Raw genomic sequence first — 20238 nt, 5'->3', positions numbered from 1 at the left:
TTTAATGTGCTCAGTTTATGAGCAGGATAGTTTTTCCCAATTTAAAATAACTTACCAAACTTAGAAATAATTGACTAATAAAATCGTGCTCACTGGTTGAATAATGGTAAATATAAAAATAATGTTTGACTTGAAGTCCCAGAGGCTCACACATCCATTTGCAATCGGTGGACAATCCCATTCATATTATAACAAACGGAGGCTTCAGATTTTGTGTGTTGTAGATTTAATTTTAAATGGATAAAATTGCCATTTTTGCAATATTTAATCAATCTACACTCAATAATAACCCATTATGAGAGAGCAAAAACATGTTTAGAAACTTTTGCAAATGTATTCAATCAAAAATGGAAATTTTATTGGTAAGTATTCAGACCCTTAATTCAGTACTTTGTAGAAGCCCCTTTGGCAGCAAGTACAGCTTTGGTAAGTCTCTACAAGATTTGCACAGCTGGATTTGGGCAGTTATCCCATTCTTCCTGGCAGATCCTCTCAAGCTCCATCAGATTGGATGGGAAAAGTCTGTGAACTGCCATCTTCAGGTATCTCCTCAAATGTTCAGTGGGGCTTAAGTCTAGGTCATTGTCGTGCTGAAAGGTGAGCCGTTGCCCCAGTCTGAGGTCACGTGCACTCTGGAGCAGGTTTTCTTCACGAACCTCTATGTATTTGGCTGCATTCTTCCTTCCTTCAATTCTGACCAGAATCTCCCTGTCCCTGCCGCTGAGAAGCACCCCCATAGCATGATGCTGCTACCAACATGCTTCACCATATGGACAGTATTTTCCAGGTGATGAGCAGTGCCTAGTGTTCACCAAATATCATGTTTGGAGTTCTGCCCAAAGAGTTACATTTTTGTCTCATCAGACGAGAGAATCGTTTTCCTAATGCTCTCAGTCCTTTAAATGCCTCTAAATTTCCAAATGCTCGCAGTCCTCTTAAATTGTTAAACTCTAAGCTTCTGTCTAGCCACTCTACCATAATGGCCTCATTGATGGAGTGCTGCTGAGATGGTCTTGTTTGCAGTTTGTTTTAATTTTTTTGTCCTGACATGCAGCGTTAATTGTGGGACCTTATATACACAGGTGTGTGCCTTTATAAACTTTATAAAATGTGTATGTCCAATCAACTCAATTTGCCACAGATTTGCCAATCAAGTTCTAGACACATCTCAAGAACAATTAAAGCAAATGGGATCCATTTAAAATAATATCTACAACATAATAAAGTGTGCAAAAAGTCTCTATACTTAAATGGAAGTTATATTGAAGTTATACTTATACTGAAGCCACTGTCTCTAAAATGGAACAATAAGCATGAGCTGCACTATATGCAAATTTATAGAATGTTGGATAGGGCATTTATTAAGTTTTATTTAGAAGGTTATCTATGAGGTTGACTGGTTATTCAACTAATAATGAAAAAAAATCAAGTAAAAATGAATGGAGTGAGAGCCTCTTCCTTGAGTACCAATATGCAATGTGTGTGCAGTGCTGAACACGTTTTTCTTTTTCAGAAAAAGATGTTCCATCTTTAGTTCATACAGGATACAGGGATCTGGGCATAGACATTTGGGCCATGGTAGTGATACATGCAGCAGAGGCACTGTGGTAATTCTATGACACGTATAAGTTTCTGGCCCATAAAAAATGCATCTACTCATTAGCCTCCCTGCTTTTCTCAGCTGGTGATTAAAAATGCATGACTGTTTAATCTTACTTACTGGGTCCAAGCTCAGCCCCCATCTTTTCTTTATCTGGGTCTTCAGTAAATATTTCCCCTCAGACAGTCAGGCTGATGGCATGTTTTTAATGTTGCACATAAGATCTCACATTGGTTTTTATCCATTCTCAGTATAGCTGTCATTAAAAACAAAGGACCCTGAAGAGTGAATTCAAGGGAAATCCTTCAAGATTTTAAATGGTATTTAATCATTGAGTGGCTGTACATTGGATTGAATGTAGTTACTATAAACCAATTACTAAAATTGACTAGAGTATTATGGAAACCTTTTAGATACAGAAAGGTATTGATTACCAGTGTACATAATGCAGTTTAGAATGACTGCCAGTATTTCTTTGTTCCATTTAACACATGTTCAGCTGTGCTGCATTTTTAAAACCTCCTTAATTACCTTGTGTGGCATAGATGAGAAGGACTGGCAGCCAGTGAGTTATGGTGAACCCCTATGACCACAAACAAGTATGACTTTTCTGTGCACATCATTCTCAAATGAATCAATAATGTTTCTTAAATAAACACTCATAAGTATATGCTGTATCTCACTACCATTTATTTTTCAAAACCAATGTCATATTCTTATTCTTTCAAAAGAACCTCAATCCTGAAACACATTAAATATTTCCACCAAGACCATGATAAAATTCAAGTAGTGCTCCAAAACTTTTTTTTTTCCTCCAAAGAAATCAGACAGCAGAAACAAGAAAGAGATGCATTTTGTTTCTACAGTGTAATCGTATTGTGCAGATGCAACGTACTGTTAACTCAGAGTGGGGTTTATAGTCCTGGGGTAAATTCAATGCACATATTTTTTCTTCAAGGGCAGAAAATTATTTCATTTCCTAATAAGTGCAATAACACATGTATAAACAATGGATAATTTAAAGTTACCCAAGGTTAAAAGGGGACTCGATATTTATGGAAAATACCTTCAAAAACCACCACAAAAAACACCAATTCATTTGAGCACTGCTATTATGTAAGCTGGCAGAATAATCACTTTGAAATTCTGAAATTGTATTGTATTGACAGGAGTTGCTGACCACAAATTTTATTTTACCTTGCACACATGATCTTTCTTTTTACTAGCTTCGGTCACCTTGAAATAAAGTTGGTGAGAACAGTGGGGAATTACATATGTAATTTCCCTTCCTTTGTAGATATCACAGTCATATGAAATGTGAGCAACTCGCATGTACATAACCAGTATAAATACATTTCTTAAACTCAAAGGTCTTCGAAGGTCAAAGGCACTGGCATTAGCCATGTGCAGTGACTAAAAACCTGATATAATAGCCAGAAATTTAATTTGAGAATGCAGGATATTTGCAACTATCCCAATTCATCAAGAGACCACAAGCATCACTGGAGACTCTATGAATGGAATAAACACAATCAATTACAATAAACACATACAAGTTCCACAGCTCTGCAGTCATCAAATTTGATCGATATGCCCCAAGTAATTCGTGCTACAACATAGATATATTCAACACAGGCAGTACGTTTTTGCAGTCCGAGTATAGGGTTAACGAATTACGCTCAAATACCTGCTGAGTAACTGTGAGGAATGGTTCTGTGATGTCTTCAGACAAAGGAGCAATCTTTTCGTCCTCTCAATAATTCATACTCGGTCTGTCTACTCTGCCGTTTCCTCTTACGTGAGTGAGTGCACCTTCGATAAAAGATTCACCTGCACTCCGGCCCTACCGGTAAAGCACACGAGGGCTCGATAATAGTTAAACACATTCCTGCAGTCCCATTAAATCCATTAAAAGTTGACACTCACAAATGCTTGAAAAATAAATACTTTCAGCTTTTAAACACAGGAAATCATGGACCCTTTTCTCGTGAATACTTTGCATTACAATGTAATGACTAATATATCAATATTAATTACACTTTTATATTTATATATATTTATATATACTTATATCCATGTGCCGTACTCCCCTTACAATGTTTTAAATAACCACCACTGATATTAAATGGGGTAATTCTCAGGCATAAGAGGCAAAGAGGGGAACCTCTACATCATCGCTACTCAACTCCACATCCTGCGGGCTGCAATGTCTACAGGCATTCGCATAAACCATGCACTACACCACCTGATTTCACCAGAAAGCTTTATCTGAACCAAGCAGGTAAAATGATGAGTGACATCAGGTGGTGTAGCTTACGGTAGGAGCAAATACCTGCACACAATGCGGCCCACGGGATGTATAGTTGAGCAGCGCTCTATATCATTCATTTCGGCGATTTATCTGGGGAGATATCCAGACAGAAACTGAATTGAAAGGCAACCAAGAGCTTACCAGTAAAAGGATTCAGTAAAAAGACTAACGCAAATACACGGAAACGGTGGAAAAGCATGATAAATTCCACAGTATCTCCCTTTATGCTGTATAATGCCACCTCTCAACTCCTGTGCTGAGGAAACTGACCTTGTCGGAGTATCACATGTTGATATTAAATGGTCAAGGAAAACATGTGGAGTGAGCTGGACTATCCTGAATTGATGCTGATGATCTGAATTTACCCAGAGGAAGAAGCGAATCACAATCAATATATAAAACCGCCATTAAGAGACTGCTGCCCTCTTGTGGCACAATCTGAAACAAATTGAAAAAATCTGATTTACAGCATAAGATGGGGTTCGGTATTTTGGTGGAAGCCAAGAACAGAAAATGTGCTTATGATAATGATATATTTCAGCTGTTTTTAAAATAAAGAAAAGAATACCAAACTAAATAAAGATATGAACCGAGAACCCTGCGACAGGAGAAATACCCGGGTAACACAGCACCTTTGAAACATTTCAATTCCATCATTTGAATCTTTTCATCTTGTCTCAGCTTTGTGAAGGCATCACGTTTGCTGGAACGCTTGAGGGTCTGTAAGCGTGCTTCCCCTTTAACACCAGCAGGCCTTCTGGGCGTTTGCTGCACTGTCGCACTGGTCCTCCTCTTCTTCCAGGTTGGCGATACCCAAATCCTCGTCGATGGACACCCGTAGACCGTCCAGCTCCTTCCTGTTGGCCTGCAAGACCAGCTCTGTCAAACGGGTGAATGACTGGGGAAGAGAGTCGGACACACAGGGGAGGGATACATCGTTAGTGTCAACTTGAAAGGCCGCATTCAGCATTTGACAAGTCTGACGGTCAAAGCCACTCAAAAAGTCAAAGACGCTTATGTAAGTTGTTTTGACTGAAAGCAACTCTAAATGATTAAACTGTAAATTATCAATGAAAACACACTTTTGAAGGACTGTGTCCATTTTGAATAAAGCACAGCACCATGGGTGAGGAAAGATTCACCTCTTTTATGTTGTAATTTGTACAGGCACTTGTCTCAAAGAAGTCCATTCCATAGGTTTTTGCAAGCTGCAAGATAACAGTAATGTTGGGGACAGAAAAAAATGGATTTAGATGTAAAACATTATTTTAATTTGATCAGCTCACAGATTATCAAGTTGGCAATCATTACCTACTGTAATCCAGCAAGACACTCAATGCTGGAAGGTGAAAGAAATCACCTGTAAATGCAATATACTGGGTGTAGTAAGAAATATCTTTATGCTCCCAGTATGCATAGAGGCGTGGGATAATTTCTTATCAAGAAATGCTGCATGGGTGATCTTTAGGCTACAAAAACTCATGGCGTTTGAGTTGAGAATCTATTGACCGTCATACCTTATCACCGTGCATCTTGGGCACCTGCCTCTTCTGCTCCTCGTCAGACTTGTTCCCGATGAGGATCTTTTGTACCTTGTCTGGAGCGTACTGAAACACAGACACAGGAGGGATGCAGGGGTCAGAGGCCCGCGGTCAGAAAAGCAGGCCACAGCTGCTGAAGGAGCCCAGAGGAGCTCCAGTCATCGCAGCACAGAGTGAGTTTGTGCTCCTGGGGGCCAGTGATATTCTGATATTATTTCCTCCAGTGATATTCTGTGGCATGCTTGTCAAGTTCTATATCCTCTGGCCTCACCTCATCCACATCGCTGGCCCACTTCATTATGTGCTGAAAGGATCGCTCGCTGGTGATGTCATACACCAGGAAGATCCCCTGATTGGTGGAAAAGAGAAAGAAACAGGATCCAGGAATCAGTGTTAAATAACCTGTCTCTGCACCTGAGCATTAGATCTCAAATCTCCAGTGGTTGGACAAAAATATTTCACCCTGTGATGTCCATCCTCTTCAAATTTTTATTTACTGGCTCAGCATTGTACCATATTGTTAAGCAAATTTGAATCAAAAAAAATATTGAGTGAATAAATATTTTTGGCAACATGAAATACCTAGAGTACTTGTTTCGGCTTGTTTCTATTACATTAAATATTTTCTACAGTACTCAAAGAGCATCTTCTCTTTGAATTGCATTTGATTGATTAGTCAAAGAATTAATGTGTATTTTTCCTTTTTTTTATTTGTTAGTTTACCATCATTAGAAATGCAGAAAATAATATATATACACTCTGTGAGCACTTGATTTGGTATTAATTTGGTCTCCTGCTGTTGTAGCCCATCTGCTTAGAGGTTTGAAGTGTTCAGAGATGCTCTTCTGCATAGCGCTGTTGTAATGTGTGGTTATTTGCGTTACTGTTACCTTCCTGTCAACTTCAACCATTCTGGCCCTTTTCCTCTGACCTCTCTTATTAACAAAATGCAGAACATTTTGGACTGTTGTTTTGAACAAGTTTCAAACTGAGGATGAAAAAAAGATTCATCATTAATAGCACTGTAGCACAGGTCCAAAACTGGACCTACATAGGCAAACTACTAAAGCTTTCATCTGAGCAACAGAGTTTAGGTCTCTTGTCCTTGGGTGTATAAATGGGACAGTGCTTCAAGTGGACTAGTACTCACTCGTATGCAGTACCCGCACTTCTTTGCTGGACGTTTTCTTGCGTACCTGCACTCATTTTAAGCTCCCGGTACTCTTTTCTCTCCCCGTCCAACCATATTCTCTCCTCACTAAAAGACTGTTGTAGTTAGCATGGTAATATTACCACCAGTGCTTGAAGTCAGCCGGCATGGACTGGCCGTAGCGTACCAGAACTTCTTTGTTTTGTTCAGAGTACTGCCTTTTATTTATTTCCACTTTAAGCACTGGACATTGAAATTCAAAATAGGAGACAAAAGGACGGCATACTGGTGTCTTCTGAGCAGATGAGAACTGTTGTAACAGGGCTATAAGTCTGGAAAGAACTCACTTGTGCACGTCTGTAGTACTGCTTGGTGATGGTCTGGTATCGCTCCTGGCCTGCTGTATCCCTAGTAGATATGGACATACAGCAAGAACTCACTTACCTTCAGTTACAATTGAGAAAGAAATGTATAAATATTTATGTATAAATAGCAGTTGAAATTGTACTTCCCTCAAGGGTCTTTCAGCACACTTATCCCTGGTTATGGGTATGCACTTTGCACTTTGTTGTACGTCGCTCTGGATAAGAGCGTCTGCCAAATGCCATTAATGTAACGTAATGTAATGTAATAAATTAGTCTTAAAATATGGTCTGATCTTCATCTAAGTTTCAATAATGAACAAGCACAATCTGTTTTATCCAATTGAATACATCATTCAAACATTTACAGTATAGGTTGGAAAAAGTATGTGAATCCCTAGGTGAATGACTTTAAAAAAATCTCATTTGAGTCAGGAGTTAGCAAATCTGAAGTCGAGAATCAATGAATCAATTAAACGAGATTGGTGGTGTGGGTTAGAGCCACTTTCACTCATAAAAAAAAACAAAACACTCAAACATTTTGAGTTTGCTATTCACAAGAAGCATCTGCTGATGTGAAACATGCCTTGCAAAAAAGAGATCTTAGAAGACCTACAAACAAGAATTGTTGATTTGCAATAAGCTGGAAAGGGTTACAAAGGGATTCAAAGAGTTCTGATATTCATCAGTCCACAGTTAGACAAATTGTCCATAAATGGAGATGATTTAGTACTCTGGCTACTCTCCCAGTGGGCGCCCAGCCAAGATGACTCCAAAGGCACAATGCAGAACGCTCAATGTGGTAAAAAAAAGAACCCTAGAGCTAAAGGCTTGAAGGAATCATTGGAACTAGATAGCATTTCTGTTCATGAGTCTACCATACGCAAAATATTGAACAGGTATGGTGTCCATGGCAGAACACCACAGAGGAAGCCGCTGCTATCCAAAAATGCATTGCTGTGCACCTGAAGTTTGCCAAAGAGCACCTTGACACTCCACATTGCTACTGGGGAAAATGTTTTGTGGACTGATGAAACTAAGGTTCAATTGTTCATGGAAAAACATGCTGCAACATCATCCCAATAGTGAAGGGAGCATCATGCATTGTGGCTGCTTTGCTGCCTAGGGGCCTGGACAGCTTGCCATTACCGAGGGAAAAATTAACCAAGTTTATCAGGGTATTCTACAAGATAATGTCAGGGTGGCTGTGATACAGCTGAAACTCAGTAGAAGTTGGGTGATGCAGCAGGACAATGACCGTAAACATCAAAGTAAATATACTACACAATGGATTTAAAAAAAGAAAATGTGGTTTTGGAATGGCCCAGTCCGAGCCTAGACCTTAACCCAAAAAAGATGCTGTGGAATGACCTCCAGAGCTGTTCACACCAGACATCCTATGAATATGGTTGAGCTGAATGACTTCAAACTTCCTCCTGAACATTGTGCAGGTCTGATCCACAGCTACCAGAATCACTTGTTTGAGGTTATTGCTGCCAAAAGAGGTTTGACTAGTTATTAAATCCAAGGGTTCACTTATTTCTTTCCACCAGCACTGTGAATGTTTAAAGGGTGTGTTCAATAAAGAGATGACGGATTATAATTGTGGGTTATTAGCTTCAGTACATTGTGACTTAGATGAAGATCATATCACATTTTATGACCAATTAATGCACAAAAACAGGAAATTCCAAAGGGTTCACATACTTTTTCTTGCCACTGTATATACATATGTGACAACAAGAAGTGGAATTTAGGGATCTCAGATGACATATCCATCCACTGATCTTGATTTGTGAGCAGTGATATGCCACACAGTCTGGAATCCAATACTGTGCCAGTGTTGACAGTAGCAAGGGAGTCTTACAGGGCAATGCACAAGTGCTAATAGTGTTAACCATACAGGGTTAGAGGTTCAATTGAGTCTGCAGCGTATTCCCCTAGATGCTCTTTGGTATATGTAGATTAGCAGAGCTAGACCTCAGGCTGTTCAAGTGAACTATAAAATAATGCTATCAAAAACAGCAGAAAAAGTGCAAAATGCACCCAAGTGCAAGATATTAATGGTTTCATTTGAAGTCATCATTCACTCACCATATCTGTATCCGTACTTTGATTCCATCTATTTCTAAGGTCTTCATTTTGAAATCGACACCTGCAAGAAAAGAATAACTGCAACTGAATGATCTTAACAGCATAAAAGGGTGAAAAGACACTTAGGAGAACACAACTCATTTCCCCTGGTTGTCTCATTTGCATTCGAAGCAAGAAACTGCTCTGTGCTCATTCTGAATTGCTGATATTAAAACACAGTTCAGCATTCACCATTTAATTTCATGCCACATTATCCAAATCAATCGTACGCATCACCAATCAGCATATCTGCCACTCTGACACAAGCGCATAATCTCCTCATTTAGGTTGTCCAGGAAAGGGTTACAAGATGGCTGCCATTACTGTACTCTCACGCTTTACTTCAACAGTTTCCATGGAAACGATTTCCTCCTGCGAGTCACGAGCAAGTTGTGGTACGCTGGAGCAGTGGAGATATGCGTGTATCTTTTGGCCAAGCACAAATACAAGTTCAAGTTTAACACATTTATTTAACATACAAGATTACTGTGGAGAAAGAAGTGCTCATTTAGTTGCACCAAAAATACTGCCCAGCAGGGACTGACTCAATAGAAAAAGCTACACAACGAAAACAGCTTCATAAGTACATAAGATTTCTTATTCTTCATTTTGCTGTGTGCTTGGGAGCACTCTTAATATACTAGTTTCAACAAGACTGGGCTAAGTTTCAATAGAATTTCCCTTTCCTTTGAAAAGGCAAAACAAGACATTGTCCAAGCTGCAGAATCCAAGAGGTCCAAGAAAGGCAGAAAAAGCCGGAATCAGAAGACATTAGAGACACTTCAGATCCTGCATCTCAAAACGAGGTCAAAGTTACAGCTGAATAAATGATTATCTTGTTTTTCGTTCACAGGAGTGTAGTCAAACAGACATGATGGATTGAACAGTAGCATCTTTGCCCAGGGGCTGAGATCAACAATGAACTGAAAATCCACTTTTTCTTTATTTGTCAGTGACGGGGGTTGCCTGGATACGCACTGACCCGAGCCAAATGCAGCAGCTAGTTCTTTCAACAGGCAATAGCATGCCGTAAATCATGGTGTGCTTCTACAGTAATTTAAATCAGTATTACTGTATATACCAGCAGCCTGGGAGCTGGCAGAATGCAGACGCAAACAGACAAGGATGTATGAAAACAAAGATTTACAGTGACACTGCAGTCCCAGCACAACAGAGCTGAACAGCAAGTCTACAGCAATAACTATTCAGTTAGTGGCATCCGCTGAGCTACACGCAGGGGTGGAGGGGAACACTGAAGACAAATTGCTTCAAAACTATATGTTTGCCTGTGCTTGCAAGGATCACCCACTCATCCACCTTACTCGTTTTCACCCGATTCTGAAAATTAAGACAAAATTAAAATGTGACAGTTATCCCTGTGTGCACTGCACATTAAATCATTTTTAATACAGCAGAAAGATTGGAGACTAACATTTAACAAGAAAAGGTTCGTTTCAAAATTGTTTTCTTGCTAAGTGCATTCAAGCACATTAGAAAGGAATCAGCTGTGGTGGAAAGTGGTGATCCTTGTTATTGGGCATGACTGCTTTCATAATATAATCAAAGAATTCAAAATAATTACCAAAGAGAGGCAAGATCACTGCCTTGTTTTGGCTTCACTAAATTAATGGAACTCTACTGAATTCATTGGGCCTGCAAACTGTATGAACTGTTTGAAAGAGCGGCAGTTCCCCATCCGTGTAAAAGCACTGATAAAAAATCTGCACAAATGTAATGAATAGATGGGTGAAGGGGGAAAAAAAGGCTTCAAGCAGGATCATCAAAAAGAGAAAACTACATGACCGGGCCACAGAACAAGAAGGTGTTGCACAGAAAACATGGTGTCAGTCTCTGATGACAATGTGTCAGACATCTGTTTGAACTGAATTAAACATGAGCGCTTGAATTAATCATTGTTCCTTTTTTCTGTATGCACATGGTGGCTATATATGAATGAATAAATACACAGAAGGAAACTCTCTCTAACGACATCAGAAACTACTTCGGATTTTGGGCTGTTAGACACAATCAGCAAATGACATGTAATCTCTAGTGGTGAAGTGGACTGTCATTATAATTAGCGTCTTGGCACTCACAAGCGAGTGCATTAAACACAAGTGTTTTTTTTTTCTTTTCTGATTTGCTTCTTTTGTCATCCGAGAACTTACCAAATACAGGCCAGAGCTATGCCACAGGCAAAATTAACAGACATTCCCTGTGTATAGCGCCCACTTTTAATGCATACATATATGCTATACCCTAGAGTGTTGTTAGATGAACATGAAGCAATGAATCATGTTGTATGTATGCCTCTCTCTCTCTTTCTGTATATAGACACGTCATTTTTTTCAGCTGGGCTATTTATTGAGCCAAGTCTGGTTGGACAAGTGGCTCAACTACAAAATAATTACACAAAACCGAACAAAAATGACAAAGAACTTAAAGCTACAACCTTTTGGTCACAAAACCAGTGCTATCCTTGCAACCCCAATCTTGCAATTTTGGGAAAAGGCATAGACAGGTCAATATAATATAAAATATACAGAGTAGGTTCCGTTTCTTATCATTAAAGAAACAAATAGGAATACTTGAAACATCAGATGGTTACCTTGTTCTGTCCCTGTGTGTAGTAAGTGGTATCTATTGGCACAGCCTTGTACTGGTAGTCACTGTACCTTTTCTTCACAAACCATACTGTCTGAGTCACCTCCATGTAGGCCTGTGGGCAGGAGGGTGGGGGGTGGCCGAGCCTTGCTTTTCAGTGCTCAGGAAGTCAGGTAAAATCTGAGGGAATCCAGGTGCCTTTTAACCCCTGAAGTATCGCCCCCTTTTTTAACACAAGCTTGAAAATGACATACCCTCTCTTGAACCCTCAAAATTACACTAAATATTACTAAAAACAAAGTTACAGATGCTCAAACACACTAGAAATTGAATAGTTTTTTCTCACTGAAAATATTTTCGGTTTTTGAGTGGATAACTATTATTGAATTAGAATATAGAATATAGAATTAGAAACTATTATGCATTTGGGTGACTGGACCCTTGCCGTGACTGACATTACCTTGATTTGTGTAGTCTGCAGACTTACAAAATGCAGAGAAGGGCTCACCACGGTTGTTTTCCAACATGTTACAAAATAAGAAACTTGTCGCTAAAGCAATTGCATCTTAAAATGGGTTATAGAAATAGAACTGTGAGTTTTAACACTTTCAAACAGCATATCCTGTTACCATAGTGATTGAAAATTGCACTGTGAAAAAAGGAATGAATGCAAAAACTTAAGGCGTTAATGCAGGCCCAACAATGCGTCAATTAAGACCAATGAAGGTGTCCTATCTAGTCAAACTGATTCCCTCAGAAAGGATGATAGTGCCTTTCCCTAATTAGCCGGCTGTGTTGTGAGGCTGTCAATGTGCAGGTGGAATGAAAAACTTCTGCTGTCATGATTACTCCAAAACAGCTCCCATTATTTTATCGAAGTCCTGCATTAGTAATGAAGGTGCCAAGTCACATGCATTCCATGACCGCCAGGCCTTTCATCCGACAAAAGCTTCTCATGGCTCCCAACGCATAGACTACAACAATTACAACAGTTTTGGGTCACAATTTCCCGTTATCAGCTCCCTGGAAGCATAGCCCATATACCACAGCCTGTGAAGGCATAAACATGGGGGATGCTGATCTGATTTAGAGGGCTGCTATTTGGAATGTCAGCAAGACCCCTTTCACTGGCTGCTTTTCAAGAAAGAATGAAACAAAGCAACCCACTATACCAAGAGCATTTGCAAGCAAGCATATTCCATGCTGGCATCAAACAGAAACCTGCTGTATGGGGCAGAAATCCCATCTTCATCATTCAAGTCAATCACTACCCAAACATTGGCAGATACTTTGGCTCAACAACAGGATTAACAGAGATACTGTATGTCTCTCGCAGTGCAGAGGTAGATTACTAAAGTTTAGTGATGAGGAGTCCACTGTTGCACTCTGGGATAACATTTAAGCAATCAGTTGTATTTGGTCATCTATAATACAACATAGGCACACATTCTGTGTCCACACAAGATTGCAAATGTATTCATTAGAAAGTGGTTACAGAAAACATCGAATGAGAAGGCAGTGGGAAGCAGAATTTCAGATGCCAGCTTATCACAGAGCCATGATACTCCTCCAGAACTGCCAGTAAACTAAGCCTACTCCTGTCAGAACAGCAGAATCCCTCCCCATATTTCGACTGAAAACGCACCTTTTCAGACTGTACCTTAGTCGTCGCTCTTTATTTACCCCTCCCAATATCCCCTCCATATTTACATTTCTGTTTAATCTGCACTTACTATGACTTACTATGACTATAGTTTTTATTTTGCTCTACATGTGTGTATTGTTATTTATGGATTTGATGCTTTCCACTTATTGAGAAACTTATGCACTTGTAAGTCTCTTTGGATTACAAAAGCTTTACACTGCAGCCAATACGCCTCAGGCAACGAGTGGGTGGTCCCCAGTCGAGGATATGTAGGAACTGCTGTGGCCCCAGAAAAGCCTGGGTCTTTTGCTGCCAACATTAAACTCAGCCGGTCACGACAGACAGAAAAGGGCTGCTTTTGGACAGTCCAACCGCTCCAGGCAAAGCCATTGATAAGAGGCAGATCAATGTGTGGCGATGCCCTGTGGGAAATTACAACTGACTCGGTCAAAGAATATCACTATTAAGGACTCCCCTGTGACAGCATGTAAATCTGTCCATTTTATACTCGCACAGGAGTTCATCATTGAGCAAGTAGTTCATCAGAGAATGCATGTGTTACATGCATTGGACATCCTCCTTTATAATTAATACAGCCAAACAGCCTATAGCCTAGTGACTAAGTTGCTTGACTGGGTGGGACCTGGAAGGTTGGTGGCTCAAGCCCCATTATAGCCACAGCATAAGATCTGTGCAGCTGTTGGCCCATTGAGGAAGGCCGTTGACCCCACATTGCTCCAGGGGGCATTGGCTGTAACTGTAAGTAGCTTTGGCTAAAAGCGTCAGAAAAATAACTGTACTGTAAACAACTTCAGGATACAGTGAAATAATGGATACAATGCAATTGATTTATTTTATTTATTTTCTGCTGTATTAAATACTTTAGTTTCAGAATGTATTCTCCAAATGCAGGGATGGGATGCATGCCATATGAATATATTCTGCCTCAGCCTTCACTGAAGAAGAATGCTGCTGACGATACAGTTGGCACAACTGGAAGGGGAAGAATTATTCATAAGTAGAGATTCCCCCAAAGATTTGTACACGTTTCCCACCTGCTTTCCCTGAAACTGGTCAGCACTCAGGAGGATTTCCAACATCAATATTGTAGGAGTTAAAGGAGATGGAGGTGAGACTGGACCAATTTGTCCATACGAAGGATCAAAACTGAGCTCTAAGCTGCACCCTGCCACTCTGACCTCTCCTTCTCATAACCAACAACTCTGTCTGTAAATAAGTAGCACTCACACGTGCTGTATGGGAGTAGAGCCATACTGGCAGTCTTCAGTTGTATAATAACAAAGAAATCAAAGGATCCTGTCTGCTGTCTCAATACCTTACCTCTATTATGCGATGCAAAGCCAACACATCAACCCTTAAAATACAAGTAAAACAATTTAAGAAAATGACTGCAATTGGAGAACTATACAAAAAATCCAAACAGTTTCTCTAGCTTTAGTTAATTTACACGTACAGTATGAAAGCCACAGCTGACAACTTAAAATATACTTTCTGACCATAAAATTAGTTATAATAAACTTTTCCTCAAGATTACTTCTCGAGAATATATTCTGCTGGAGTTGTCATTTTAAAGTGGCTGCATATGTTTATAAGGAATACAAAGCAAATGGCTTTAGAATCAGGCTGCGGAAATGTGCCGCGAAAGAAGTATTTCAAATACTAGCAAAATAAATCTTTGGAATGCGTCGATACTGCATATCATTATTGATGCCGGTATGAAGCTGGCCCTGCCATCAGCAGTTTACATGCTGTGCTCCATGACCACTGGGGATCCCTCCACATGAATCCGTTTCTCATATTGCAAAGACATTCTGTACAGTCAGCTGTGTGTCGTGTCCCTGCATGCACTGATTGCCCACCGGCCCGGAGTGTGATCCCACCTCGCACCAGGTTCTGACCCGGCAATACATAAAACTATAATAGAAAAACCACAAAGTTAAAGCTATGCAACTTTAAAATCAGTGTAATCCAAAATCAACAACAAACATCCACTATTCATTTTCATAAAGCCTGTCTATTTAGGCCCCCACATTTTGAAACATGTCGCCCATGAGGTTCTGAGTTAAAGCAGATTGAAAAGAGTTCTCTCTGGTATTCAGCTATGCAACTTTAAAATCAGTGTAATCCAAAATCAACAACAAACATCCACAATTCATTTTCATAAAGCCTGTCTATTTAGGCCCCCACATTTTGAAACATGTCGCCCATGAGGTTCTGAGTTAAAGCAGATTAAAAAGAGTTCTTTCTGGTACCCTGGCTCCAGCCCCCTCTCTCCTATAAAGCACCTCACATTAATTACCCACCGCAGTCTGGCTATTGTCTGCCCTCTAATCCAGTCGATAAAGAAGAACTAGCACTGATATGCTTCCAAGCTCCTGTCTCCATTTCCTTCCCTTAAAGTGCAGGAGAGCCCCTGTTCAGAGGGTCGGTCCTGAAGCACAGCCACTTAGCACAAGCCTGCCTGTCACCAGTAGATAAGAGGTCAGTGAGTTTCAGCTCTTTAAAATCTCCCTGAATTCAGATGCAGTGCTGGGAAAGGTTACCAAATCACTTTTTAACACTGAATACCCTTTTCCTCTGAATACCTCTCCACTCCATCATTGCTCAAAAATAGTATACATTGAGAAACTCTACCCATGCAAAGTGAGTCTCTTTGAAAATAATATCTCTAGAGATGCTATAGGTCTTCACCTGTGCCCACTGACAGAGAACTGACTTTAAATGTTTTGCCAAAAGCTAATGGTGATTATTTCAGCTTATCTGCTCATTTACAAAACAACAGAGATGAGGCAATATGCCACATGCAATATGCAACTATGGAATCCATCATAATGTAGACGGATGGACATGGTTTTGAATTGTAGTTCTCAGATACAACCCCCTGAATCTCATTATCAATTATAATATTGAGTTATATATGTTAAGAGGCTATTGTGGTCTCAGAATGGTCTTGTTAGCCAGAGGACAGAAGATAACCAAGTATTTTTGATTTGTTTGCTTCTATGCCATCACTTGTTTCAATCAGAACACATTTCTATAGCACTGGTCAGGCATTTTTTTAATTTGATCAATTCTGTCAAAAGGCTTTGCACCCATATTTGGAAAACATTCCTTCAGGACTTTACAAACATGTTGTGCTGACATCTTATAGGAACATAAAACAACATCCAGATTTCTTCTTTGCTTTTATGCAATTTGTTTGCATAAAACCTGCAAGCCTGTTTGCACACCTAGAAGATTTATAATTATGAGATGCATAACATTAATGTCATGCATAGCCCATAGTACTGGATTGCAGATGAACACTCATAACTCACTGTCCCATTCAGGACAAATGTGCCTCTTGTTTTTGTCATGCCGTAAAATTAGTACTTCCATAATTATCTTGTAAAAGTGATTATCCTCCTGGTTCCAGTATTTCAATTTATATTTGCACACATGCTTCACACACTGGAACACATGATTATGAAAAATAGTGTGCATGTGTTGTGGTTTGCATAGCACCTTATGTGACATAGATTTACATTTTGTACAGATAGCATATGTTAATAAAGGGGTTTTGCTTTCCATACTTTTACATGCATATGTCATATTATATCCTTTTAAATGTCAGTCTGTTCATTTAACCTGTCAACTACAGTACCCAAAGTGAGACAACAGGTTATTCCAACAGGTAATTTATTGATCTCTATAAGTAGACAGCATTTTTAGCGATTCCCACACCCTAGTTTGACTTGAATATCTAACAAATTACGTTTCACAACGGGGGAAATATTATTTACACACTTTGTTAAGCGTCTCCACATCCTGTGGAATCCCATATTTTGAAAAGAACATAAAATACAATTCAATAAAGCATAATAACCAAAAAGCAATTCAACGAAACGCCCATTGCACTGACCGAAAAACAGTTCTGGAAGGGAGGACGTAATTTCTATAGCTTCTGGCACATGGCGGGAGAAGAGTGAGCCACCGGTCTTCCTCTGTTAAAGGTTATTTTCGCTGCTTGAGACCTTAGTAAAGTACCGGTAACCTACTGACAATTATAGAACTGCATTTCCCCCCCCCCCCCCAAAAAAAAAACAAACAGTCTTACAGTCTTCGTCCAAGTAGTTTCAAAAAGGACGTAATTTAAGGGTACAATGTAGAGCACGAGGTAGGCGAAAGAACATAGGAAAAGTAGCCAATGTTGCATACACACCCTGCAAAATACAAGCAACCGATTACAAGATGAAAACAAAACGCGATGTCTTTCCATCGAAAAACACAGTAGCTGTTATTGATGAGTTGGTATTAGCACCCTCTGGAAACGAATGGTTATCAATAGCAGTGCATATACAGATAACATAAATATGAGGATATTATATGCCTTACCGATTGTTGAAATGTGAGAAGAATGAAATTCATTGTCAGTGAACCTGCACAACAAACAGGTTTTCCCAACCCCGGAATCTCCAAGCAGCAGCAGTCTGAACAGAACATCGTACTGCTTAGCCATAGTGTGCTACGCTGGAAAGCCGCCGCGGTTGCTGAGTAGCTAGCAGCGAAACGGCGACTGGCAGTCAGCTCCGGAAACAAACGCGGTGACAGAAGGCTCTCGTTTGCATTTCGACATATAATAGACGTTTATACGTTTACGTTCAGGAGAAAGGATTATTCGCGAAGTCAGCCTCCTCCTCCGGAGCAGTCTCCTGTAGATCCCGACACACCGTTTCTGGCGACTACAAGTCAAGAGGCAGGATTGCAAGCTACAGCCGTTGTTGTTTCTACATCACTAGGAACGCATAAAATGGGTGGAGAAATGGATCGAGGTGATAGACTACCTGAACAAAACAATTTAACGTCCCATTCATTGGGAATGTGTGTGTATATGTGTGTTTTTTTTTGGTGTTTTTTTAAATCCCAATTCCAATTTAAAATAATTTGCAATAGGCTACGGCCGTAGTATTGTGCCAAAAAAAAAAGAATGTTAGGTTGGGATATGCACAGCCTACTACCCTACTTGTACACATGATTCCTTTTTTTTAAAAGCTTATGGGATCTGTGACATCCAATCATAACATGGACAATCATCTTTCAGCTTGAGTATTTCCCCTCAGTAGTTTGTCTCATAGCAGTTGTGTTCTAAGCTTGAATATGAGTCAGGAAACAGTAGGCTGGATTCCATGTTATTTCTCCTCTGGATCACACAACTGTTTTCTCATTAAATCCCATAAATAGATAAATAAGAAAATTAATAAATAAACAAACACCTTGGCTTGGTGGATGTAATTGAGAAACCCTTGATCCTTGACATGAATGCTGTCTTATTGATACGCCGTACTAAAGTCAATAAACGAACTAAAGTTAATCAACTGTAAGTTCCTTTGGATAAAAGCATCAGTTAAATAACAAAGTCCATAATTAGGCCTCAGAATGAATCCCTTGGATAAAATGTCATAACTTAAATTAGTACCAAAGCAGGGAGTGCTATGGTGTGTGGATGTGGTGGGAACCAAGATGCACCTCTAAAGAGGTAAGCCTCAGTCTGTGTCAGCAGTTTCTGTGGCCCTGATCACTTTTGAAAGTTTGTTTCACCAGTCGCCAGTGCAGAAATGTCTTATGACTAGGAGAGGCAACCACACAGGTAAGGTAGAACTAGTTGGCTCAATGTCATAAAATGAAGAGATTGACTGGATGCTGGTTCAGCTGTTCCCTTTCTGCCCTGTAGACTAGCATCAAGACTTTAGACTTCATGTAACCCGCTGTATCAAGTGCCCTGTGAAGTGAGAGGAGGAAGGGTGTGACATGAGGATGCTTTGGAAGATAGAAGACAAGTCCTGTGACTTTGTTCTGAAGTGCAGGGTTTTTAGTAGCGCCAGCATTGAGTCTAGAAAGAAGGGAGCTGCAATGGTCCAGGTGAGAGACTACCAGGGCCTGGACTAGGAGCTGTGCAGACAGTTTGTGGTAACTCAACATTTAGGTGGATCAGCATCGCCTATAGCCGGGTTCCTTTCAAGATTCCCTCCCATAGGGGAGTTTTTCTCCCCACTGGGGAGTCGTTTACCCCCTGTGCTGTCAGGGGGCTTAGGGCTAGTATGTTCTTTTTCCCCTTTGTCGTTCTGTGGGGTGTCTATATGAAATTGAATTTATTGTTCTTTATTATTTACTTATACTATGTTTTTTTAAATATTTATACTATTTTGTCTTTTTTAATTTTATTTGTTTTAGAAATTAGATTTACACTCACTGAGCACTATTAGGATACTATATTAATACTGGGTAGGGCCTCCCTTTGCGCTTTGAGTTCTCAGAATTGAGATTCTGTTCCATGTTGACATCTTCTTGCGATAGAGGAGCTCTGGATGAGTTCCCCTGTAATACCTAGATTAAAAGAGGTGACTATCAGTGGTGAGGACTTGGAGGGAATGTACAGTACCTCACTCCTCAGCTTAACCTTAAGACAACAGCCCACCATCCAGTATGTCCAGGCTGGCTGAGATTCAAAGTGAGACTTGAAAGTGAGATGGAAGGAAACAGGAAAAGATGAGAGACACACTTGAACAGTCTCTGTGGATTAATCAGCCTTGGATCCAAATTGGAAGGGGTACAATACGGTTCTTTTAGTAGATACTACATGTTCCAGGGTTTTGGAGAGAAGGGGGAATGGGGAGACTGGTTGATAATCCTGGAAAGCAGAATAGTCCGCAACGAAACCATATAATGTTCTATAGGCATGTGGAGACTGTTGTGCTTCGGCAAAAACAGTTCTTAAGATTTTATGCCAAAAGAGGTAGGTTGATGTTTTACAGCAATGCCTGCAATGCCTTTGTCTAAATAGAGGACTTAATTTGGAGGACTTCCAAGGAATCTCTTGTCTGAGTGAATATTT

The 20238-nt window shown here is 39.9% G+C and overlaps 1 protein-coding gene across 1 annotated transcript; it reads right to left on the bottom strand.

Moving 5' to 3' along the window:
• Nucleotides 1–2273: 2273 nt before the first annotated feature.
• Nucleotides 2274–18326, bottom strand: LOC133136552 (ras-related protein Rab-15-like). The gene is made up of 7 exons (XM_061254156.1): nucleotides 17742–18326; nucleotides 9059–9119; nucleotides 6950–7010; nucleotides 5724–5801; nucleotides 5429–5518; nucleotides 5054–5119; nucleotides 2274–4809 (listed from the first exon to the last, which is right to left on the bottom strand). The coding sequence occupies exons 1-7, from the start codon at nucleotides 17863–17865 to the stop codon at nucleotides 4651–4653; spliced, it is 639 nt and encodes a 212-aa protein (XP_061110140.1). The 5' UTR covers nucleotides 17866–18326; the 3' UTR covers nucleotides 2274–4650.
• Between the last annotated feature and the right edge of the window lie 1912 nt (nucleotides 18327–20238).

The sequence above is a fragment of the Conger conger genome, chromosome 1 (assembly GCF_963514075.1).
Source record: "Conger conger chromosome 1, fConCon1.1, whole genome shotgun sequence".
Classification (NCBI taxonomy): Eukaryota; Metazoa; Chordata; class Actinopteri; order Anguilliformes; family Congridae; genus Conger; species Conger conger.
The sequence above is the reverse complement of the archived record's forward strand: the minus strand, read 5'-3'. Positions and strand labels throughout refer to the sequence as shown.